Source organism: Candida pseudojiufengensis (genome assembly GCF_024610245.1).
Source record: "Candida pseudojiufengensis strain CBS 10847 chromosome Unknown scaffold10, whole genome shotgun sequence".
Classification (NCBI taxonomy): domain Eukaryota; kingdom Fungi; phylum Ascomycota; class Pichiomycetes; order Serinales; family Debaryomycetaceae; genus Lodderomyces; species Lodderomyces pseudojiufengensis.
This window is the reverse complement of record NW_026261540.1, coordinates 402863-428986: the sequence shown is the minus strand read 5'-3', so window position 1 is coordinate 428986 and position 26124 is coordinate 402863. Positions and strand designations below refer to the sequence as shown.

At 28.3% G+C, this 26124-nt stretch overlaps 11 protein-coding genes across 11 annotated transcripts; 3 read left to right on the top strand and 8 right to left on the bottom strand. All coding sequences in view use genetic code 12, as the record gives it.

Annotated features, from left to right (window-relative positions):
* Positions 1-80: 80 nt before the first annotated feature.
* Positions 81-458, top strand: CYB5 (Cyb5p; the record flags this gene model as incomplete). Its single annotated transcript, XM_051760090.1, has 1 exon — positions 81-458. One exon carries the CDS (start codon positions 81-83, stop codon positions 456-458), a length of 378 nt encoding a protein of 125 aa, XP_051612275.1.
* A 1539-nt stretch (positions 459-1997) lies between these two features.
* Positions 1998-3785, bottom strand: KGF55_005111 (uncharacterized protein; the record flags this gene model as incomplete). Its single annotated transcript, XM_051760089.1, has 1 exon — positions 1998-3785. The coding sequence occupies one exon, from the start codon at positions 3783-3785 to the stop codon at positions 1998-2000; it is 1788 nt and encodes a 595-aa protein (XP_051612274.1).
* Positions 3786-4663: 878 nt separating this feature from the next.
* On the bottom strand, positions 4664-5329 carry KGF55_005110 (uncharacterized protein; the record flags this gene model as incomplete). Its single annotated transcript, XM_051760088.1, has 2 exons — positions 4664-5132; positions 5220-5329. The coding sequence occupies 2 exons, from the start codon at positions 5327-5329 to the stop codon at positions 4664-4666; spliced, it is 579 nt and encodes a 192-aa protein (XP_051612273.1).
* A 2344-nt stretch (positions 5330-7673) lies between these two features.
* Positions 7674-8282, bottom strand: KGF55_005109 (uncharacterized protein; the record flags this gene model as incomplete). The annotated part of the gene is made up of 1 exon (XM_051760087.1): positions 7674-8282. The coding sequence occupies one exon, from the start codon at positions 8280-8282 to the stop codon at positions 7674-7676; it is 609 nt and encodes a 202-aa protein (XP_051612272.1).
* Positions 8283-11675: 3393 nt separating this feature from the next.
* NUC2 (Nuc2p) lies at positions 11676-13154 on the top strand (the record flags this gene model as incomplete). The annotated part of the gene is made up of 1 exon (XM_051760086.1): positions 11676-13154. The coding sequence occupies one exon, from the start codon at positions 11676-11678 to the stop codon at positions 13152-13154; it is 1479 nt and encodes a 492-aa protein (XP_051612271.1).
* A 43-nt stretch (positions 13155-13197) lies between these two features.
* Positions 13198-14076, bottom strand: KGF55_005107 (uncharacterized protein; the record flags this gene model as incomplete). Its single annotated transcript, XM_051760085.1, has 1 exon — positions 13198-14076. One exon carries the CDS (start codon positions 14074-14076, stop codon positions 13198-13200), a length of 879 nt encoding a protein of 292 aa, XP_051612270.1.
* A 1857-nt stretch (positions 14077-15933) lies between these two features.
* Positions 15934-16725, top strand: CDC34 (SCF E2 ubiquitin-protein ligase catalytic subunit; the record flags this gene model as incomplete). The annotated part of the gene is made up of 1 exon (XM_051760083.1): positions 15934-16725. One exon carries the CDS (start codon positions 15934-15936, stop codon positions 16723-16725), a length of 792 nt encoding a protein of 263 aa, XP_051612269.1.
* Positions 16726-16971: 246 nt separating this feature from the next.
* On the bottom strand, positions 16972-17747 carry KGF55_005105 (uncharacterized protein; the record flags this gene model as incomplete). Its single annotated transcript, XM_051760082.1, has 2 exons — positions 16972-17438; positions 17741-17747. The coding sequence occupies 2 exons, from the start codon at positions 17745-17747 to the stop codon at positions 16972-16974; spliced, it is 474 nt and encodes a 157-aa protein (XP_051612268.1).
* Positions 17748-18491: 744 nt separating this feature from the next.
* KGF55_005104 (uncharacterized protein) lies at positions 18492-18874 on the bottom strand (the record flags this gene model as incomplete). Its single annotated transcript, XM_051760081.1, has 2 exons — positions 18492-18787; positions 18847-18874. The coding sequence occupies 2 exons, from the start codon at positions 18872-18874 to the stop codon at positions 18492-18494; spliced, it is 324 nt and encodes a 107-aa protein (XP_051612267.1).
* Positions 18875-20100: 1226 nt separating this feature from the next.
* Positions 20101-23289, bottom strand: KGF55_005103 (pheromone-regulated protein; the record flags this gene model as incomplete). The annotated part of the gene is made up of 1 exon (XM_051760080.1): positions 20101-23289. The coding sequence occupies one exon, from the start codon at positions 23287-23289 to the stop codon at positions 20101-20103; it is 3189 nt and encodes a 1062-aa protein (XP_051612266.1).
* A 1376-nt stretch (positions 23290-24665) lies between these two features.
* On the bottom strand, positions 24666-25994 carry KGF55_005102 (uncharacterized protein; the record flags this gene model as incomplete). The annotated part of the gene is made up of 1 exon (XM_051760079.1): positions 24666-25994. One exon carries the CDS (start codon positions 25992-25994, stop codon positions 24666-24668), a length of 1329 nt encoding a protein of 442 aa, XP_051612265.1.
* Positions 25995-26124: the final 130 nt, after the last annotated feature.

Here is a 26124-nt window from a genome sequence, read left to right as displayed (position 1 = left end):
AAATAAGAATCTATAGATACCATTTTATCATCAATTTAAAGATCTAATTAATATTTAATAACACCGATAAATCATTCACAATGTCAGACGAAGGAGTTAAAGTATATGATTATGAAGAAATTTCAAAACATACAACTCATGATGATGTATGGGTTATAATTAATGGAAGAGTATATAATGTCAGTTCATATATTGATGAACATCCAGGTGGAGAAGAAGTTATATTGGATTGTGCAGGTACAGATGCAACTGAAGCTTTTGAAGATATTGGACATTCTGATGAAGCTCATGAAATTTTAGAAAAATTATATATTGGAAATTTAAAAGGTGCAAAACCAATTGAAACAAAAAGAGCTCAATCTTATAGTACTCAAGAAAGTTCAATTAATTATCCATTAATTGCAGTTGTTGTATTTTTAATTGCTTTTGGTGCTTATTATTATAAAACTAATTTTTAAAATGGAGACTTTGTTTTGTATTGAAGAATTATACATAGATTTATAATATAAGGAGATGTTATTTATTTGATAAATTTATTGAGTTTTACAATTAATGATGTAGCTCAATTGTTGATGTAATTTAAGACCAATTGAGTTTTCTTAAATTTTGCGGATCTGACGTGTTATCGAATTATACGGCTGATTCCTACGAGCTCTCGCTATTTAGTACGAGTCCACTTTTTTTCTCGAGTAAATTATAAAAACATACGATAAAAATTAATATAAAACTTGGAGAAATAAATTAAATTTTCTTCAAAAAGTTTCGTAATACCAATCTACCGCGGTCCAAATCTAAGAATACTTTCTTCAAAATGTTTAAAATGGTAATATAGTGGTTTCATCAAAGTTTTGAAATAGTCAATAGTTGTGATAAGTTTACTCGTTTAATCGTATATCAGATCTTACCCACTAATGGACTATCTATAATTTAGTAATCAGATTTGAATGTTTTATAATTGGCCAAAATTCATTACAACCTCAATTTTGTGCACCAAATTACTAAATATAGACAAAAGGATAAGGATAACGAATATACATACAGAAATGTAATTTACAAATTTATCCAAAGGGAGCTTTTATTTTTATTTGTTAGGATTACAAATGTTAGGATGTGAATATAGCTTAATTTATTCATGGTTTAAACAACAACAACAATCAATCTCAATATTTTAATGGCTACTCCAACAACAGGCGTTATAAAACCAATCGATACTCCTATTACTACAACAACTTCCTGCAATTTACTCCAAAATACAATAACAACACATAAACCTTGTAAGGTTTTGAATATGGTCTCTTCTAGCTTTGTTGCATACCTTGTGAGGTTTAACTCAAAACCTTACAAAGTATATAACAAAGATAGAAAGAAAATACAAAACTCTTTTTATTATCGCTGATGCTGCTGAACCATAAGAAGTTGCTGTTTCTGATAATGGAGATGATGATCTTTTGAAACAAGTGGATTGAATAGAATCCAAACAGTTTGATGATGAAGATACAACCTGATTTCTATGAAGTAACAGTCAATGCTAGGCATCGTTATTTTCCAAGCAAATAACTTAAATCTCCTATCGGATACAAGAGCATCATAAGATTTCAAAGGAGTAACAACTGTTCAATGATATCAACTCCCCACGCCCATAAAAGCAAAAACTGCTAGCGGTGATTTCTATCATATTACATCAAAAATTCAACTCCAACTACCTAAGCCATTTTACAATTATTGAAGCTTACAACTTATCAACATTTGACCAATTGATTATTAACTTATTAACGTTGATACCCTCTTTTCCAATGGTTCAATGTTGCTCGGATGAAAGCTTCGGTATGGTAGATTAGGTAGTTGAAGTTTATTATATTTTAGAAGAAACATTTTATGGCATAGATTCTTTAGTGGAAACGCATATCAAAATGAAGTCATTACCATATTCTTCTTTTTAAAAATTGTCTATTAATTTAAAATTAAAAAGTTATCTCTATAAATAATAAGTGTCTAATCTACACATCTGTAATAGTAGTTCTATGTCTAGCATCATCACATAATTTATTAAAATCAGCAAATAAAGCATAATAACTTTGAACAACTCCAATAATAGTTAATGCAACAGTACAACCTATCCATAAACCATCCAATGAACCTTTCCAAGGTGAAAAAAATGATAAATAAATTGATAATGGTATACCAATAAGATAATAAGAAATTAAATTTACAATACCACCAATTTTTGTTTGTCCTTGACCTCTTAAACATCCAGCAGAATTTGCATTTAAAGCATCTGAAACTTGCATTAAAGCAATTAACCACATTATACCTAAAACAATTTCAATAACTTTTTCATCATTAGTAAAAGCATTTGCAATTGGTCTTCTAAAAATAAATAATGCTAAAAAATTTATAATTGAAATTATACCTCCAAAAATTAATGAAACTTTTGTCGTTATTTTTGCAGATTCACTTAATCCAGCACCCAAAAAATTTGCAATTCTTGATGATGATGCTATACCTATAGCAAATGGAACTTGATAAGTTAATGAAGCCATTGTTGTTCCAATAGATTGAGCAGCTAATGCATTTGTATTTATATATGATGCCATTAATGTTAAAATTTCAAAAGCAATAAATTCAGCTTCTAACATAATTAATCCTGGTATAGCTAATGAAGCTAAATTTGACCAACCTGAAAATGCTTGTTTTAAATTTATACCTCCCCAACATTTTAAAGGGTTTATACCAGTTGGTGTATTTTCAGGTTTAATTAAAAAAATTGTTGATATAATTAATCCAAAAGCCATTAACCAATAATTAATTGCAACTGAAATTGGTGCTCCAATATAACCTAAATGTTTAACCAATAAAATATTCATTATTAAATTTGATGGAGCAGCAAATGATAAAACATATGCTCCTATATTATATATACCTTGAGCTTGTAAAAATCTTTTACCAACTTCAAATACAATATAACCTGGAATACCAGCAGCGACAATTCTTAAATAAACTGCAGATAAATGAGCAGTTTGTTTATCCGGTATAATTAAAGTTAATAATTCATAACCAAAAAATATCCAAGCTATTAATACAGGAATCATAACTGTTGCAATTAAAGCAGTACATTTTTGAACATATATACCAACTAAAGTATATTTTTTAGCTCCAAAACTTGCAGGACAATAACTATCTAAACAACATGCTAATCCTTGAATTGTTGCATAACCTGTAATATTAGCCATCATTGCTCCTAAACTTACTGCAGCTAATTCTGTGGGGCCAATATGACCAACTGAAAAAACTGATACAGTTGATAATGAACATTGTAATAAAAAAGTTAAAACTGATGGTAAACTTGTTCTAATCAAAACATTTAATTCAATTAATGGTGTAGTTATTTCAATTTGATTTTTATTTATTGCTTCATCAAATGTATTTCTTATATCATCTTCATTATCTGGATTTGTTATTGGTATATGACTATATTTTAATAATTCTCTTTCTTGTTCAATTAATTCTCTTTCATCAAAACTTGATTTTCTTCTTCTATCTTTGAGTGTTGGCTCTATGTCTATTGAAGAATCTCCTTGTATATCTATTAAAGGAGAATTTTCATCAACAAAATCTTTTGTTGAATGTTTTCTATTACCATTAATATTATTTTCATTATTATTTATAAAATCAGATGGTAAATATAATCCACCTTTTCCTATAGATCCATATACTACAGATGCTCTTCTTCTTTGATTTGAATGAGTGAATTGATGATGAGGTGGTGATCTATCTGGATGTGACATAAGGAGAGTGAGTTGAAGATAATTGGTAGGTATTTGTAGATGATAAGATGATATAAAAGAGTTACTAAATTAAGATTTTATCTTAAATAAGTCTAAAAAATTTAACTTTCAATTTAGCGAAAGATTAAATTTCTTTTTTTTTTAATATTAGATCTTTTTTAAGGGGTAATGTCACTTTATTAAATTTTTTATCAATTTGAGAAAGTTAATGATTGATATCGGTGAACAATTCAAGTCTGAAGGTACTAACTGTGGTTAAGAAGGAGAATACAAAGGAGCTCAATACGCTTTATAACGGCTTTTAGTGTTGTATAAAATGAGTATCAACATAATAAGAGTGTATACAGATTTAATGCAAACATCAAAATTTTTGTTCGAACTTTGGTGCAAAATTTCTATGTAACAACGTGATTATGAGAAAAATACTCCATGTACGTAGTATCGGCTGGTGATGACTGACTTCTCTCAATGTTTATAGAAACCATTTATTCACGTTAATTGAGTCAATTGATTTTACTTGTTCAAATTATCAAAATTTCTTCAAATATGAGAGACAGTGCAAGTTGTGTAGTTGTGAATTTATTGATATTACGTAGAATGTTATATGAGTCAGTCGCAAAGTACCCCTGTTATGTATAAGATTTACAATAGTTGAGAATATGTCATATATGTAACTTATCCTAACAAAATAGATTGATCTCTAAAAAGGGAAATGAACACTTTTATAAAATGGGAGATATAAATATCAATCAACAATGGGGATTGCTGATCTTGTTAGCACCTCTTAAATTAACTCGGGAACTAACGATAAAAGAAATACACCTTCCCATTAGTTAGAACTAATTCAATTTGATTTTAATTCTGTCCTTTCCTAAATTTTATAATGAAACTAGATTACTTGAAAGGGACAGAAATAAAATCAAATTGATTTCTTGAATCTTGTTCTCCTGGTTTTCTTGCATCATCTTTTCTTTTTTTAAAATCTTATATTCTTCTTGTCTTAAATATTTGTTAAATTCGGATAATGTAGATATTGGACTATCTTGGAAAGTGAAATTGGAGATTAGTTGATTATAATAAAAGTTATTATTCAAAGTATTTCCAGCCATGTTTTTCAATTTGTAGCCAAGCTTTTCTGAGCTATCATCTTGATGTATGGTACCTTGGAGAATACCATAGTGGATAACCCAGAAAAACTTAGCTACAAATTCTTCAGTATGCTTGTCTAAAGGAGCATGGACTTCCTCCTGAATTACTTTTTGAAAACTAACTATACCATTTGTAATTTCTTCTGCATCCACTGGCGTATTTATAGCTCCTGATGCTTGTTCTTCAACTACCCCTCCCCTTCGTTTACTGCTGCTGTTGCTACTCTTGCAGCAAAATCAGCTTACTGAGCTAGTTCCATATCAGAAATTTAGATTCAGATCCAACATTAAAAAGTCTTGTTGTCTATGTTGAGGATTTTGTTGATTAGTTTCGGCAATTTTCAAAATTTTCATTAATGACATTATGATTTGAATTTGCATTTGCAGATCCTCCATGTTGATTTTGCTATCTGTTGTTGTTTTTAGGCTTGTAATACTCACTTTTATTTCTACCAGGTCTTTGGAGAATTGGACATGTTTTTTGATTGTTTTTGAAGTTTGTCAATTAAAGATTGCTTATCCACTCTTTACAACTAGTGTCTTTTTAAAAAACTGGAGGATTCTATTTATTGTACTTGTATTGGTCCTTCCAATTTTCGTTCAGTGAACATGCTTAAATACAGTTAAGTATTAAAACAATATCATAGTTGTATTTGAAGGGTGTTGGAAAACCTACACTTCCATTAACTTTGCTAACTCGTTCCCAACAAATCTCTCCCTCAATTAAAAAAATTAAAATTGACGAAAATTTATCAAACCTTAACGAAACTTATTCCTTTGAATTTTTTACAAAAGCAACTTCGAGTATCTAGTGTTACCGATAATGGACTACAATACCTACAAATTTTCAAAAATAATGAATGTATGGTATCTGCAAATTTTTGAAAATATATATGTATTGTATTCCATTATCCAAGATTCTATAAAGGAATAAGTTTTGATAACCTTCATACACACAATAAACATGGGGAATCGTTGAATTTGAAAGTACAATTCAAAGGCAAGAGAGCAAAAGTTTTTAAAGCATTAATGGATGAACAAGATTGGGGAAATATAGACTAATTAGGAAAAAGATAGATCCAGACTTTTAAGAAACCCCTAATGTAATGATTTCAAGTAAGTACTATTTGTGATATTGTATAAATTTTTAATTTAACCAATAAAGACCAACAATGAAACTTTCATTCAAAAATTGGATCAAAAGAAGCAAAAAAATTTACAGAATCAAAGAAAATATCAATTAACAGTGCTGAATTAGTTGAGCTTGAGATTGTGTAAGGACATTGTATTGTTCCGAAAGTTGAATAGGCTGGTTTGTATTTGAATACCGATGGTAATGAATTGTATGAATTTTGATGAATGAGTATTAAACGAATGACCCAAGTTCAGTGATGTTGCTTGGTAGTTTACAATTTTTAATAAAAGTAATAGACCTCATTCATTAGACATTAAAGCAATTAAAAATTGGATGCTATGAAGCAATATTACGGAACTTTGGTTATTCGTTTCATTGACCTTATTTATTCATGTTTTTGTACTAAAGGTAAGAATGAGATCACCATTGACGGACTCATAAGCATCCAGACGAAAACTCAATCTATTTAACACGTACTAGCGTCAGAAAAAGCATTTGAAAAAACAAGAAATTCAACTTTTACATTACCAACTTTAAATTTAGTGGACAGGAGCAGGGAAATAATGCTGATATGTGATACAAGTGAGATGGCTATTGGTGCTATTTTTGTACAAACAAGGAAGTCTAATGATCTAAACATTCCTTGTCCAGTTGCTTTTTTAAGTGCAAAATTGATTAATGTTTAACAACAATATTGCTTAATGAAGGAAGAAATAATTATAAATAGAACCTTAAAAAATTTGCAAGGGATGATACTCATAAGAATTACAAAGAATGATTTAAGAAACCGACCAAGTATTTTTAAAGTTACTTCGAAATAGTTCATTTTCATTTTCGAATTTAAACATTAAGATAGAGTTCACCAAGACGGAATAATAGCAAAATTCCAGCCATTCAGCAAATCATTGAAAAGTTCAATCCAAAACTATGAAGCATTGGAATACTGAATATCTTTTCGTGAAGAAACTAGGTATAAACACACGAGAGGTTGAATCAAAGAAATCTAATATTTTTACCTAATTATGAAATGTCATTTGTGTTAGATTTTTTAAGTCTGAACTTTGTGTGTATGCTTTGACCTTCTTTGCAAATTCAGCTTTAGCATGCTTTAAATTTATGGATTGTAGTTTTTGTGGTCTGTTAATGACTTGGATTTTTGTTAATTAATCAATTTTGATGAATTCTATTGAATCAAATTTTTATTTAATCAATTGTAATTTGAAAGAGGCTGTAATTTTCAAACAATTGATTTCAAATGCGATTTTTATCTGTATATTCGTACGCTCAAACCGCGCGGTCAAAATATTTAAGAGATGAAGCAATATTAAAGTAAAGTAAATACTTATACTCTTTCTAATAATATTACAGACTTTTTATTTCTTAAAATCAAACTATACTAATTATACAATGGTTACGTTCATTTAAATCTTTAACTAACAAGACTGAACATTGAAGTTTTAAAATAAAACTAATGTTGATGGTTGCCAAATTTTTACAACAATTTTTCACCTCGTTCCAAGAAGATTAGAACAACTTAAAGAAAAAGAGAGACTCATCACCAGTGATAGATCTCTCTTTCCTTCTCAACAACCCCAATCAAAAAAACTAATTCATTCCAAAATAATTTTCATGTTCAATTTGAAATTCTTGATCTTGAATATCATGTTGTTGTTGTTGATTTTGATTATATTGATAACCATCTACAACATAACTTTCAATTTCATTACTTGGACTTAAATTCAAATTTTGATTTGATTGATTATATATTGAATTATTTGATGATAAACCTATTGAATTTGAAGAACTTTGTTGACTTAAATTTGGTTTATTATGTAAAGGAGATATATGATTAAAATTATTCAGTTGTTGATGATTATAAATAGATTGAGGAGTATTTGGAGTATTATATAATTTTTCAATTTCTTCAGATTTAAAAGAATATTCTTCAAAATTTAAATCTTCAAATTTTGTTATTGATTCTCCTGATGCTGAATCAATATATTGTCTTATTGAACCCCATGGTGTTATTTTTAGAATCCCACCATCTGGATGAATAAATTGTGGCCATTCTGGATTTGAATTTATTAAATCTTCAGTTGTTAAATTTTTTAATTTTTTAAATTCTTCTATATTTTCTTCATTTTTTCGTTTTGATTGTTGATTTATACTGTTGTTGTTTGATGTAGGTGGTGGAGTTAATCTTATATCTATCATTATTTATGTAATTAAAGTTGGTTGAATTGATTCAATACGTGTTTTAGAAAGTGTGTGTTTTTGGTTGTAAAAGTTTGAAAAAAAACAAAAAGTGAAATTTAATTTATGTTGCAAAAATATATGATGAAACAAGTGAATGAAATTGATTAAATAATTGGAAAAATGATTGAATAGTTTTAATTGGAAGTTTTAAATAGTTGAAAGTAAAATGGAAGTATAGTTGGTGAAATATAAAAGTAAGAAGTTAAGAAGAAGTAGAAAAAGAAGTAAGTAATGAAAGGAAATTGTATTTAGTAATATATAAGAATTAATATAATATATTGAACTGCATAAGTAAAATTTACTACAGTACAAATTTGAAAAGGATTATAATGTAAGTAAGTATTGAGTTAAATGTTACTAATATTATCTTAGGCTATTTATGAAATTTTTTATTATAATGTTAAGTAAGTAGTACATGTACCATTATTGTTGTTTCATATGCAGTACTAAAACCAATTTTACAATTTCCGAAACTTTTTTAATTTCAAAAATTTCTTTTTTTTCAACTTTAAGGTAACTGCAAATTTACTTAATAAGTCGAGAAAACTTTTGGTCGTATGAAGTAGCTCGTGACTCTAAATAATCTAAAAAACAGAATCATACGGTATTTGATGCATTGATTTTAGTAGATAAGTAATAATCAAATATATTGAATATTATCATAAATGTATTTGCATTAGCCAGCGTTTAATTATGAAATGAGATGAAATTTGGTAGCACTTGTAAAATCAAAGCACGTCTTAATTTAAACCGAGAATTTCAAGACGTGTTTTTTTTTTAGGACTTTTTTTTTTTTTTTTTTTTCTTTGAGTTGATCATTTATTACATAAACAATACAAAATTAACAACCCTTGATTTAATTTCTCAACTTACGACTCTGTATATTAAATATGGAGTTGCAAAATGGATCGATGAAAAGGTTTTGATGTACGTATATAGAGACAATTACTTCTTGGAATGACTTTAAGACAACAGAGGCTGAAATTTTTTATAATAAACAGAGTATTAATCGATCAACAACCTCAGTGATTTCTTTTGCAAATTTGGGTATAGGGAGAAATAGTCATGTTTGAATTTGATAATTAAATATTCTACACGATAGCATAGATCAACTTCCAATTATACCGTTTTATTGGAAATCTTATGATGTGTTACTTATAAAAGTGGAAAGAAATGGACTTCGTAATGAAATTCATCAAGGTTTTCGTGGTCTTGAATTGAATCTGCAATATTGACTGATTCATTGAAGTGTCCATTGACTACTTCAGTTTCGATATAACTTTGTAATCTTGGGTAATATAACAATGGATCAGTCAATAATGCAGATTTAATTCAATTACTTCAATTTATTTCGGAATTGCATCATGAATAATATTTTGAGGGCTCCTTTTGAATGATGCAAAACCGAGATCAGGAATATATTGATGGCACTCATTCAAATGACACTTAATTGCTATTCATTCATATGTATACTCAAAATCAAATTCTTTCTATTTCTTGGTAAGATCTAACTTCGAACATTTTCAAGAATGATGTTTGCATAATTGATTTGCTTTATCTATCCAATTATCTATCCAACTAGCAAACTCAACTGGACAGCTAAAGCAATTCAATTGGGTGGACGAGATGTGAACCTAAGAAAGTCCAAAACGAACAGTAGCTGACCTAATGATCAGTCTAAAACCCAAATCCTTCTTTTTATAGTTTTGACGATAGGAATAAATCCCGGTTTCTTTTTCACTATTGACTGGGCACTTGATAGCTGCTTTTTACTAAACTTAAGTTGTATCATATTTTTCAAATTTCCTATCAAGGTGGTACAAAATTTAATAGTTTGAATTTCTTTCACTCATCAATTACTTGTGATACTTCTCCTTAATTTGTTGAAATCACTGTCAAACATTAATTTTTACTCTGATAATGATCCTGGCTCTCCCTCTTTTGATACATCAATATCTTATTGAATTCAAAGGAGCTCAAAATTCCAAATATTTCGAAGTAAATAAACTGGTCAAACAAGCTAAACATAGTTTCAGACTTCGAGTTCTATTCATTCTGCAAAGCCATAGGTCACGATGTTAAGTTTGCTAGACCAGCCCATTCTGTTCGAACTATTTGAAATTTGAGTTCTGTACATACTGCAAAGCCAAAGGCCATGTAATTCACTTTATGAAGAACGTGAATTTAAGACTTGCTCATTGAAGAAACACCTTACCTTTAAGACATAAATCATCAATTAACCATCACAGAAATACCTCAACTATAACGACAAAACTGTTCAGAATTAAGTCTAAAAAAAAAAACCAATTCCTTTCCGTTGATCACTGCTTTGTATAAATAAGTCAAACCAATCTAAACCAACGAAGACCGAAATAAAAATTAATTCGTTTTGGTGATGATCCATCCCGAATTGAAAATTAGGTTGAAAATTAGAACTTGTTCTGACTCTTTCCTATTTTTATGTCCGAAAAGCTCGAACGGATTACTTCCATCTGTTACTAACATTAATTCTATTTATTACTTGCATCTATTCATTTTCAAGGCTTTGATCTTTGATGTAATTTAAAAGTGTTATTGTTGTATTGGACTTGTTATTAGTTCAGCTTTTCATGAATTTGAAAAGTACATTCTCATGTGTCCATGTGTAATATGTTCCTCCAGTGAGTAAGTTATCAGGTCGAGTTATATCTTCATCTATTTTCGATTCTGAAAATTGATGGTTTCGAGGATTTTGTCGATCTCAACAAGTTCATACCCGAATGTTATTATCACAACTGATGATTAAATCTTGTGTCAACCAGAATTCAGACTTGAAATTGATGGAACCTGGTTGACACAAGATTTTCAAATCTGAATCCTGGCTGACACAAGGTTTTATCATTGCATGGAACACCAATTCCGGTCATTAACAACCCAGATCATAATTTTACTTCCACAACTAATAATAAACTAGAATTGTTAGTTGGGTCAGCTGGCATGGTTGAGTAAATGAATAATTGAGTTGGTTTTAACTCTTAATATCTTGTTCACTTTTGAAATTGTGTTCACTTCAATTATTCAATTATTAGGTCGTGTCTCTGTTCTAATTTTACTACTTACGGTTATAACCAATTAAATAAAAAGAGTTTATTATTACTATATATCTGGTAGCACTGATATAGTACATAATTTTTTTTTTCATACATACCATCAATTGAAACAGTAGATATCAAAACTAACTAATCATAGAGACATTCAAAGACAATTCAATTATTCACTTACTCAACTATTCAACCAGTCCCTTAATACACTATCATTTTCATTTATTATAACTATCTCTCCTAGCATCAAATCATACTCATATACCGCAAAATGTTAAGAATAAAACCATCAAATCATATTAATTTAATAACAAAAAGACTAAATAATGTCAAATTTAATCACAGCATACTTTCAAAACAACAATATCGATCTTATGCAGAATCTTCAACACCATTAACAATAGAAGAAAAACAACAAAAAGCAACCACATCAAATGCTTTAAATGCAATGGGTAAAAAAGTTGATAAATATTCAAAACCTCCAGGAATGTTTGGAAAAACTACTTTTACAGAAGTAATGGATGAAACAAATATGTTGTGGGATAAATCAGATGCACCAGATAAAGTTGAAAAACAAAATACCAAGATAAGACATTTTACAATAAATTTTGGACCTCAACATCCTGCAGCTCATGGAGTTTTAAGATTAATATTAGAATTACATGGTGAAGAAATTGTAAGAAGTGATCCTCATGTTGGTTTATTACATAGAGGTACTGAAAAATTAATTGAAAGTAAAACTTATATGCAAGCATTACCATATTTTGATAGATTAGATTATGTTTCTATGATGACAAATGAACAAGTATTTGCATTAGCTGTTGAAAAATTATTAAATATTGATATACCATTAAGAGCAAAATATATTAGAACATTATTTGGAGAAATTACAAGAATTTTAAATCATTGTATGTCCGTATTAACTCATATTATGGATGTTGGTGGTTTAACACCATTTTTATGGGGATTTGAAGAAAGAGAAAAATTAATGGAATTTTATGAAAGAGTTTCTGGAGCAAGATTACATAGTGCTTATGTTAGACCAGGTGGAGTTGCACAAGATTTACCAGCAGGTTTATTAGATGATATATATATGTGGGCAACACAATTTGGTGATAGAATTGATGAAATTGAAGAATTATGTACTGATAATAGAATTTGGAAAGAAAGAACTATTGGAGTTGGAGTAGTTAGTGCTGATGATGCTTTAAATTATTCATTATCTGGTGTAATGTTAAGAGGTTCCGGTATACCATTTGATATTAGAAAATCACAACCTTATGATGCTTATGATTTAGTTGATTTTGATATTGGTGTTGGATTATATGGAGATTGTTATGATCGTTATTTAATAAGAATGGTTGAATTTCGTCAATCTTTAAGAATAATATTTCAATGTATAAATGATATGCCTCAAGGTCCTGTTAAAGTTGAAGATTATAAAATTTCTCCTCCTCCAAGAAGTTTAATGAAAGAAGATATGGAAGCTTTAATTCATCATTTCCTTTTATTTACAAAAGGTTATGCTGTACCTCAAGGTGAAACTTATACTGCTATAGAAGCTCCAAAGGGAGAAATGGCAGTATATGTTGTAAGTGATGGAAGTGAAAGACCTTATAGATGTAAAATTAGAGCTCCAGGTTTTGCTCATTTAGGTGCTTTAGATCATATTGCAAGAGGTAATTTATTGGCTGATGCAGTTGCTATAATTGGTACAATGGATTTAGTGTTTGGAGAAGTAGATCGTTAGAACCAATAAAAACATTATTTAATTCCTAATTCCCTTTAAATCTTTAATTTATTATTTTATATAAGATATATAATGATGTACCAGCACCTAATGCAGCAAAAACTTTAATAAATGGATTATCATCATCATTTACAGGTTTTTGATATAAATTCAGATATGTAGCAGCACCTCTATAATTTGTACTCCCACCATATTTTACATTTGGATAATTATTAACAGTTTTCTTTTGACTCTTAATCTTAGGTCCTAATTCATAATGATCATTTTCTTTTATTTGATTTACATGACGTAATAAATGTTTTGTTTTTAATTCTTCAGATATGTTAATTTTACCAGATTTTGTTAATTGATTTAAAATTTTTTTCTTTAAATTTTCATCTAAATATTTATCTAAAATTCTTTGTTCATGTTTTAAATTTCTATTTAAATGTTTATCATAATCAAAATGTGGTACATCAAATTTATCATGATTTATATGTTGACCTGAAAATTTTGATTGAGTTGTTTGATAATCATTTGTTGCATATTTTACTTTATGTCTTTTTGTATTTAATCCTGATGCTGTTGTATATGTTGTACCATTTTTTGAATAATATTTTGCTTCTCCATAATATCGATTATATTCATTAGATCGTCTTGATCCATTTCCATTAGGTGATCCTCTTAATGTTTGATCATATTGTCGTTTACGTTTAATATCTTTTAAAGTATCATAAGCTTCTACCATTTTTGCAAATTTTTCAGTATTTGAAATTTTTTCATCTTCTGATAAATGTTGATTTAAATCTGGATGATATTTTTTTGATAATTTTTTAAATTGTAATTTTATTTCTTTTAATGATGCATTTATTGGTAATTCTAATAGTTGATAATGATTTATTGAATTTGAAGATGTTGCAAAACACCGTATAGTTGAGAACATGCTATATTTATATTTCTGGTTCATATCATTTGTTATGATGTGGCTGATTTAATTTTATATTGAGTCTAATAAGGAAAGTTGGTATATAGTTGATATAAATGTGGTTGCTTAAATTTGAAACATAGATCAGATAAATAAATTTAAGATCGCGACCTGCATAAAAGCGTAATTTTTTTATCTTTACAAGCGATAGTCGGAGGTAACGATAACAGACTAAATGTGACATGATAACTAAAGTAAAATGACTGGTCGTCAAACGAGGAGCCAAGTGGGTGTTGCCAAGCAGTAGTTGCTTTTCCAACTAAATTAAGTTATGTTTAATGGTGGAGTTGACTGTGTAAATACATAATTTTCTCCAAATTAACGCTCAAACGACCTTAAAAATCGTTATATATGAAACCGAGTCGTCAAGCCTACATTCCAAAAAAATCATTATCGCTCCCCAAAACCGTTGACACTTCAAATAGTTGATACATGAAACTCTATGGGTGAAATTTGGAATTTTTATGAGTACTCTTCAGTATATTGAAACAATAAAGTAAACGTTGTTTTTAAATCTTGGAGAGGTAATCAGATGAGAATGATAACTACTAAAATCAGTATCAGTATCAAATATGATTCAATCCTTTCAATTTTTAGTCATACTAAACGTATAAAGTAATTTATTTAGGGTCCCTATACTTCCGAATTGAGATAATGATTATGTTTGAGAACTAAAAAGATCTAGACCGATATAGGGCGCTATATAATTCTAATTAACACTCCAATTCATAATTCCGAACTAGAAATTTCTTTTTCAATAGTCATAGTAATATATTAATTTAATGCCTCTGTTAAACTATGGTAGATCATCAAGAATATTTCATATAATGCCTTGCCTTATCATATGCTATTTACGAGAGAAATTTGACCGGATGACTCTTGAATTTTATTTTGAATAACAATAAATGAGATGATATACACAGCAAATTTAACCAAATTATTTAATTGTAATTTCACTTTTAATCTAATGAAAAAATCAAAACCCCAGGTCGACAGATTGCGTCCGTCCGGGAATGACTCTATCGCCAAAAGTACGGTTCATTTAGTACTAAATTAAAGCGAGAGGTTTATGACTGCTTAATTTTTTTCTCGCTCTTTTCTTTAATCAAATATGAAACGAGGTGTGCCACCTCAATTTATTATCATGAAATTATAACATAGATTAGCACTTTTCAACGCGTTTAATTGTGCAGTGCCTTTCTTGAACCAGTCTTTATTGTAAACTGTCGGTGAACTACACGTATAAATCATACATTAGTAAGCTATCTTCTTATACTCATACTCATACTCATACTCATACTCATACTCATACTCATATTTATACTTAAGTGTACGTATATATTATAAATAATAAAAAGAAACAAAAGAAAAAATAACAAAATTAAAATCATCAACAAATTTAATAAATTATTAATTACTTAATTATTATCTATTACTTTATTACTTTATTAAAACATTTACAACAAACATTTACAACCACTTCTCACTTCAAACAAGCTTAAAACTACAGAAGTACGAATAACAAACATAATAACCGCATACAAGAGCAAAAAAGATACGACTCATTAAGGCTCATTAATACAAATCACACTACAAATCATTACACAATTCTTATCTTTAATAACAATTTTATATTTATAACAACACTCAACAAGTAAATCACAAGAGGATTTCATCAAACTCACATTCACATATATATAACTAAATCAAAGTCTACAAATTTCCAACTACTATAGTAACAGAAAACAGCACATACAAATTTATCATTTTCACCTCACTTCATCATCACACAAATAATATTTACAACTTCAAAAAATGAGTTCAAAATCAGCAGCAGCAATTTTACAACGACAATTTAAAGATTTAACTGATCCTAAAAAAAGAATTCCATCTTTCTATATAGAATTAGATGATGATAATATTTTTTTATGGAATATTGGAGTAATGGTATTAAATCCAGATTCTTTATATCATGGAGGATATTTTAAAGGTCAAATGAGATTTCCTCAAGATTTCCCTTTCTCACCACCAAGTTTTAGATTTACTCCTGCAATATATCATCCAAATATTTATAGAGATGGTAGATTATGTATAAGTATATTACATCAAGGAGGTGATCCAACTTCTGATGAACCAGAAAGTGAAACTTGGTCACCAGCACAAACTGTTGAAAGTGTATTAATTTCAATTATTTCTTTATTAGATGATCCAAATGGTAATTCTCCTGCAAATATTGATGCAAGTGTTGAATTTAGAAAAAATTTTGAAGAATATAAAAAAAAAGTAACAAAGGAAGTTTTAAGATCCAAAAAAGATATTCCTGAAGATTTTATAATGCCTGATGATAATGAAAATGCTTATAGTAATCCAAATATGAAAAATTCAAATTTAATTGATGAACCAATTGATGAAGATTTTTGGTATGAAAGTGAAGAAGAAGAAGATGAGGAAGAGGAAGATGAAGATGAAGACGAAGATGAAGATGTTGATTCTGGTGATGAAGATGAAAGTTTTGATGAAGAAAGTTTAATGGATGAAAATGTTGAAGATGTAGATGAAGAAGATGAAGATGAAGAAGAACAAGATGAAGAAATGATCACTAAATGAGAAGATTAACAATCACTACCTATTCACTAATACCAACTTATTCATACGTGAATTCATCATAGCATTATTTTTTATACAACTACAGTCATTATATCAAACACCAATCAATTTAAACCATTTTCAAGTACTTTTTCGACTGTCTTTGCTAATTACAAATAGTTCTCCTTATTAATTCATCTAATACAATAATATATTCTTTTAAATAACTAATTTTTACTCTGCTTTTCTCCCTATTTTGAAATCAATCTATCTATACCCTTTAAACCCATCAATTAATACATTATTTAATGAATCAATTTTTAACTTCGCTATACTATCACTATCAATATCATTAGAATCAATATAGAATAAAGTAACATAATATATTAGATCATCTTCTTCGTCCTTATCTTGATCTTGATCTTTATGATCCAGTAATTGAATTTTTTGAATTATACATTTTAATTTATTAAATTTTATAATATTCCAGCTTAAATTTGAAGAAATTATAGAATTATAAGAAATTAATGAATATATTTTTAATTGATCTATTGATATATCTAGGTCCTCTTCTGTGTTTGGTGTAGTACTTATTGTAATTAATTGATTACCTGTTTTTGAAAGTAGTGATATTGATATTCCTTTAAATTTATTTAATTGATTATTTGTATTTGATTTTGGATTTGTTAGCGTGGTTTTTAAGAGTTTTGATATTTCATTTTGTTGAATCATTACTTTTTCTGATTTGTTAGTCCCGTTTGATTTTAAGTATATGATTGATGGTACTGTTTGTAAGAGTAGATTGTATTTACTTTATCGCGATAAAAAGGTGTTAAGAATTTTGTGATAATTTAAATTTTAGATTTTACTGTACTCATTTCTTCATCGTTATAACTTTTGGTATTGTCGGGCAGTGATTACGGTAAGTAATTAGATTGCTCAAATGAAGATCAATAATTATCTATCTTCAACAACAGCATTGAAGAAAAGGGATAACAGAATATTCCCTGTTTGTTACTTATAATAATTGTGATACATGGCATTTGAATATTTTGGATAAAATGAATAATCTGTTTTCAAGAAAGGGTATTGAAGATTGGAGTAGCTGCTTCAAAAAATAATTTAAAGGGTCTGGCTAGTTGAACCTACATGCACCCAACAAACAAGGATTGGTTCGGATTGGTAAATTTAAGAATTCAATTGATTCAAAATTTCAAGCACATCCGATTTTAAATTCAATAGGAAAAAAATTGGGGTTAGGTGTGTTAAAAACGATAATGATGGTCAGTTTATTGGTTCAAACTTATGTTCATTCTTTGTATCCAAAGGGATTGGACGTTTATTTACAAATTCCCATACATCTCATCAAATTGGGAGTGCTGAAAGAGGCTTTACACTGATGGAGGATAAATCTAGGAAATTGTTCTTTCATTCGCGTTTACCAAGCAGTTTCTGGCCAAACTCAATGGTCATTGCTTCTATATTATTGCATATTACACCTACAACTATCTTGGATAAGATTACATCAATGAAATAATAGTGTCCTTGATCTAACCTTGATCTGTATAGGTTTCTTTCAGCACTTCCATTTTGATGAGAAAATTCCGGATCAAGATTCAAAAATTATAAATTGATTATACCACGATTGGGATTAGATATGGGTGATATTGTGAAAATTTTTCTTTATAGTCCTTAAGAGCCATTTTTCCTTGTTTTAAAGAAATTAACTTATCATTGATGTTCATGATCTTTTAATTTAAATTCTCTAAAACAAGGGAAAATGGCTTTTAAGGACTATGAAGAAAAATTTTTGAAGTTTTTAAATAATCACTTGGAATCGCTTTTTGAGCATCTTCAATATCAAATATTACTGCATGAGCTGAATCACAATCAACAAATGCAAATGCAACAACACCAGCAGTTAAATTTAAACCTACCATAGCAGCAATTTTCCCCAGTCTAGCAAATGTTCTCAAATAATTAATATTTGGAGGAGGAGGTTCTGATAAATATTGTAAATTGGTTGCATTATACTTTTTTAAATGTTTCACATTAAAACTTCTATCATAATCCGGTGAAAGACCTATTCAATAAGATAATTATTTGGTTGATTTGGATCTGCTTTAATAACTGAATAAGGACCTAAATATAAATTGGATTGTTTAGTCATTTTAAATGTTGAAGTAAAAATGTTTGCTTTTCGATGAATTAACACTTGATCTCTTGTATTTAAAATTAATTCTTCCCTGTGTTTATTATATTCTTTCTCCATTGATGAATTTGTTTCTCACAGACTAAAAAAATAGAAGTACTTTCAAAATAGCATTCACAAATAGGAGGATACTAATTTAAACGGTCAAGTAACAATACAACAAGAATCAAATCATATGGAAAACCAACAATCGGTGTTAAGCAAAAAATCAAATCAGATATCAATAAAAGAATAAAAACATAAGAAAAAAACGAAGGTATTTACAAATTAATAACAACAAAGTCATGGAATAAAGAAATCAACTTTCGAAATATGATCAACTAATTGAGACATTGTAAGAAATCTTATTCACGATAAAATATATACAAAGGTTGCTGACCAATTTCTGGAAGAAGAAAGAAGGCAACGACAAAAGAAATTTCCAAATTAAATCATGAATCAAGGATAGCTTTTATACTTTGAATATTTCATTTGTTGTGATCGTATTTTGGGAGGTGATTTTCTGTGTTCTGAGGACTCAATTGTTATTGGCTTGTAAGTATTTTCGTTGTTCATTCATTTTTTCATGAATTTATGATCCAAATTTATTTAATATCATTTGAATGGTTTTGATGTAAATTAGGTTCTTCTTATAGTTTGAAGCTCAATTGAAAAGATCCTTTACAAAATGGATAGGATACCTACAATTAACTGAAAAAATCATGTTCAACCTCAATCAATATTTTGTTTGCATACAAAGAGTTTATGAGACATGCAAGAAAGATATGAACTAGGTTATTACTATTGAGCACCCTTAAGAGCTGGATAAAAATATTTGCAATCAACTTATTAAATGATCACATGAGTTAAAATAATTAACGTATGATAATATTCAACGTAGAGATTTTACTCTTTAGTATCCATTGACAATGTTAAGCTCTTTTAACGGAACAGTAAACATCGTAAGCAAATTATCTTGTAGGCTTTTAAATTTATATAAATATTCAAATGGGTTAAATTAATTTCCTTAGAGTTCAAGAGAATATTTTTCGAAGATATTTCTAATTTTATAAATAATCCGTTTACTTTTATCCCTCTAATCCTATAATTTCTATAAATACCTTCATCGTATGCACTCTTTTTCATTCTTTCGTTTGTCTCCTCTATTACTCTATACTATTCTCTAACTCCATTCGTCTCCTAACCTATAATGTAAACAAACCAGTTCTCTTTTTACCAAATGGATAAACAAATAAAGCAGCAGCAAATAATCCAACTGAAATACCAATTGATACTTCAACCATTGTAGCACCAAAACTTAAACTTGAACCGTCAGTAACAGTAGTTGTAGTTGTTGAAGTACCATTTTTATTTGTAATTTGATCAGCTTGTTGTAAACCTGAAATTAAAGTTGATTTAGAAGCAATACCAGAAGGAACTTGAACGAAAATAGCAGGTAACATTGCTGATACTGCCATACCTTTCCAAATTCTTGAATATAAATTCCCCAATATACCAACTATAAAAGCACCAATACATGCAGTAAATTCAGTTACTGAACTAAAATGTTTTCCTGCAAAATATGTTCCTATATAACCAACACATGCTATAACTGTCATTATTGGTAATTGTCTAAATTTTGCTTGATTAATTAATCCTAAACATATTGCAAATAATGGTACAAATAATATACGAAATTTATCATTCATTGAATGTCCAGGTAAACAAGAATTTTGTGATGTTGCATTATGATCAACCCATCCATATAATGCAGAACCTAATGTAATACCAAAACCTAAGAATAATGAATATATAATTGCATAAAACATACGAACTGATCCTGCAACTAAATTTCTTGATTGTAATTCTAATGAACCACATAATATAATATAACCAGGTAAAATTAAAGCTAATGAACCTTGAGTTATAGCACTAAAACAAAATAAATTTCCATCTTTTATTGATCCAATACCTCTTGATATAAATGCAACAACAATTGCTGCACTAACTTCAAACACTGAAGAATATAAATGAGACATTGAACTTAAATAAAATTGTAAATAACCAACACATAATCCAACTCCAAAACTTATAGGTAAATCAATCCAACCACCTTCAAAAGCAAAAGGTGTTACAGCTAATGAACCTAAACCATAAAAAAATACACATAACCATGGTGGGAATTTATTTTTTTCTTTTAACAATTCATCTAATTTTTTACTTGCTTCTTCAACTCCAATTAAATCATGAATAACAGCTTTATAAATTCTATGAGTATCAGCTAATTTCCCCAAATTTAAACCTTGAGAACATCTAACTAAATGAACTTCTGAAGTTCTTGTTGCTGCATCACCAAATGATGTTAACATACATCCAGGAAAATACATAAATTGTCCATCTATCTCCAATACTCTTGATGTCATAATCATATATTCTTCTAATCTATGAGTTGGAGCACCAAACATCATTAATGCTCTACACATATTCATTATAAATCTTTGTCTTTGTAAAATATCTGCTATATGAACTGTTATTCTTAATCTTTCTGCTTTTCTATTATGTTTTAATTTTTTTAATTTTATATTACTTGAGTCTGTTGTTCGTTTTTTGGGCATTTTTGGTTTTGCATTGTGGAACGATGGTAATGATGTATCATTTGTAAATTTTTCACCATTACTTACTGTACCACCATTACCAGATCCACCACCTTCGGTATCACTACCTGATCCCGTTTGATCATTTAATTCTTTATCAAACGTTGCACTCTTTCTATTTTTACCTCCACCTGCAGCTTTAAATACTTTTCCAGGTGCTGATTTTATTCCCTTTCTTACACCAGACATTCCATTTTTAAATTTATTAAAATCCATTTGTGAAGAACTTTGTGGTTTTGATGAATACATACTATATTCATCACTTAAATTAGTTGGAGTTTGACTTAATGAACTTGATGATTTTCCTTCATTTGGATTTTGATATAATCTCAATAATGAACTTAATACACCAGCTTGAACATGTTTTGGTCTTTCTATATAATCACCATCAACATCTTGTAAAAAATCATTTTGATCAACATGTTCTTGATCATCATCATGGTTACCTCTTAAAAATAAATCTGGATTTGGTGTATAAAATGGATTATTTTTTTTCGCATCATCATCTTCATCTTTTTTTGTTGATCCTGAATTATTTGATGAATCATCATCATTACCTTCTTTATTTTCTTTATTTAAATTTTCTTGACTTACTACGGGTGTAATATCGGTACTATTAGCAGCACTTGAATCTCTTGAATGTAATATCGAATCAGGTATATGTTGATGAATTAAATTTTTAGCTTCTTCACTTAATTCTTCAAAATTTGCTATTGGTTTCATTTCAATAGCATTATCTCTATCATTTTCATTTTCAGCAAATCCAACTCTTTTTTCTTCATCTTCTTCTGGAATTTTGTCATTTGATGTCATTCTTGATGCTCCTGGTGCTAAACCACCTCCTGATATTCCATTATGTCCCATACTAAATACTCTACCTAAAAATGTATCATTTTGTGATATATCATGATCAGATGATGGTATATGATCAGCTAATGACATTTTACGTAGTATTCCTTTAATACCACCAGGACCATTTCCACTATTTGATGTGTTTTTACTTTCTCCTGATAAAATTGATTTTAATGATGATTTTCTTTTTGGATCTGAAGATACAGATTTTCTTGATGATGAAGTTGTTGTTTTATGTATTGGTTGATCATAAATATGAGGTGGTGGGTCTTGTAAGGGATTTTCGGGTTTATCTGATAAAGGATCATCATCTGTATGTATTATGTCTCGTTTTCTACTATCTTCTTCTTCATCATCAGATGAGTCTGTATTATAAAAATGTTCAGGTGGTTGCATATTTGTAAAATTTGTATGAGTTTGATCATGAAAATCAGTATAATCTTCATCATCTGAACTATCTAGTAATTGATTATTATTTTTCTTTATTTGATCTGAATTAAATTGAAAATGTGGTAAATTTTGTTGACCTTGTTGAAATCTAGGTGTATTACTTGATTCATTGTAAAATCTTCTTTCTTCTTCATTTTCATCATCATCATCATCAGAGGATATTTGTGAAGTATTTGATAAATTCATAGATGATCTTGGATCCTTTGGAGTATAAGAATCAGGAAATTTAACATTTTTTTTATTATTTAATTTATTTGAAACTTTTATAAAATTTGATGAAGTTTGTTTTGTAAATTTTGAATTATCTTTTTTTTGATTTTGTTTTCTAATTTCATTTAAATTTAATTGTTGTTGAGGTAATTGAATATGAAATCTATTTGAAGAATTTGAATTAAAACCTCCTTCATCATCACTTGATGAGGAATAATTATTAGACATTTATGTGGAGTTTCAAATTAATCTATATCTATACTTCAGTCTAGTTGTCTAATGTTCTAGTGGTGTGATTTGTCTATGTCGCTAATGTCTAATGTTAACGTAGTTATGATTGAGCGGTTGATTTAATGTTGGTGATGTATGATAATCCGATATTAAAAATAGTTATCTAGATAAGACAGTTTGACTGTTTTTATAGTAGTAAGCGATAGTAAGATGTTAAATATGTAGAATGATCAACTAATCCTTGATTAGATTAGTTTTCTAATGTGAAATATGAAAATATATTAATCTATTTATTGAATGTTGAATTTGAAAGGAGTTGTTGTAAAAATTTATAAAATTTGATTTTAATCTGTCACAATCATCATACTTATTATCTTTTTTTCTCTTTAATACAATACGTAAGTAATGGGTTTCATTTGTGTTACAAAATTTATTGTTTTAATTTAGTCTTAACAATTAATAGCAGAATGATGTCATATTACTATACCACATCCAATACTACGAGAGCCACTACCACTACTACTATTACCTCTTCTACCACCACTGACAAATGCAACATTAGAAGTTCTATTGTCAAAAAGTCTTTCAAGATTCAATATAATTACAGAGATAGACGTATTACCGCTGTGGGCTATACTATTCGAAGAAAAAAAAATTTTGGTGGACCTACATCGACCTACATTTACACCGCTCGACTCATTTTAATGAGAAATGATGTACTTAGACCAAAAAAAAAATACTGTATTAATATTACTTAATATGATTGCGCATTAGCCTAAGTTAATTTTGACGTATTATTTACTAAACTTTATAATAAAATTAGACTGTTAAAATATATCATAACCGATTTTTGTGTAACTATTTTTATTATTAAAAAAAGGTACGCGTATTATTAATAGTAACAGGTTGGTATTGTCGTAAATCATTTTTCTAATCAACTGGTTTCATAATAGAATGTGATTTGAAGCTGTTTCATATCACAACTTGAAGCTTTAAGTTGAAATGGTAGATGAGTTAGACTAAAGTATGGGTAAATTTTTTCTTTTCCCTTACTTCCACTCCATTGCTTGTGTAATATGTAACAACTAAATTTGTGTATCCAAAGCTAAAGATCATATCAATAGTCACAAAAGTTCGATCCTTGCTATTATAAAAATGTTGGATTGTATTTGATCTGTGTTACAATTGACTTGATTTAAATAATCTTTATACAAAGTACAAAATCAATTTGGGGTGAAAGGTCTCTCCTTCAAACGTACAATACGTCTATAGATAGAGGTATATTGGATATTCTAAATTTAGAAATCCTGAAGATTCAAGAGATATATATATAAAGTCTTGTGATTCAATATTTCTATACAAATGTAACAATTTTATACACTTTCCTCCCATTGAACTCCACACCATTCTTGTATATAACCAACTTTATTCTTATCAAACATTTCATCGGGTATATAATCTTCAAAATCAGTGCATACTATAATTGTACCCCAACTCATACCATTTAAAATATCTTTTATATTTTTGTTAGTGTTATTATTTAAATCTTCTAAATTCATTATAGCATTTGGCATTAATTGAAATTCAAATCTTCTACTACTTGAAGGATTATATGATGGTTTGGGAATATTAAAAGGTTCCAGTAGAAAAATTTTTGCAATATCATCTTTACCATTATATAATAATGGTTTACCATTTAAATCATATCTTAAAATTTGTCCAGGATTTGATTTTGTTTTATTTGAAAAATTTTCAAAATATTTATCATCTAACATATTTGAAATTTTTGTTGTTTGAGGATCTAATACTGCTGATGATGATGATTCTCTTCTTTTAGAACTACCTTTTTGTAGTTGTTCATCATCATCGTTTTCTTGTGATTGTTCTATTAAATGTTTATATTTTGCTAATTCTTCATCTGTTGTTTTATCTTTTTTTAATTTTTCTGATTCTATATATATGAAATTACCTGGATATTCTGGTAATTCTCCTTCTATAGATTTTGATGGTTTTGATGGTGGTGGAGCATTTTTAGATGCAATTTCTGCATATGATGTTTTTGTTTTTGGTTGTTGTTGTGTCGATACTTCTTTCGAATTTTCTTGTTTCTTCTCAGGTTTTTTATCAAATGGATTTGAATTTGAGTCAAACGGATTAGTAGAAGAATCACCAAACGGATTTGATCCTCCAAATGGATTTTGTTTTGTCTTTTCTTCTTCATCATCATCATTTTTTTTAAATAAATTTTTTGTAATTTCTTCACTCAATTGTTTCTGTTTATCTTCAGATTGATTTAATTGATCATCCATATCATCCAAAGCATTTTTATTTCGTTTAATAACTTCATCATTTTTATTAATACCTCTGATAACTTTAATACTTCCCTTTTTTTTAGAACATTGTGAATTTTTACAACCAAATAAATATATTATTCTATCATAATAAGTATTTTCTAATGGTGAATTAGCTTGTAAATATAATGATAACTTCGATTTACAATTATCACATATTAACATTGATTCCGCGGGTTTTGAATCTTCATAAAACCATATTGGTTGTGATCCTAAAAATGTATCTTCTATTGTTGGTTTATCTTTTTCAGTTATTGGTCCATCTACAAAACCTAATAATACTTTTTGTTTCTTATTTTGAGAATCATAGATGCTTTCTTCATCTGATGAATATTCTTCTTGTGATGACATTGTTCTTTTGTTTTAAGGATAAGTTATTTCTTTTAAAGTCAAATATTTGAAAATTGAAAGATTAAGCTAAAGAGATGATGTTTTGAAACGAGTGTGTTTGGTAGCATAATTTGCAGTCAATTTTCTATTA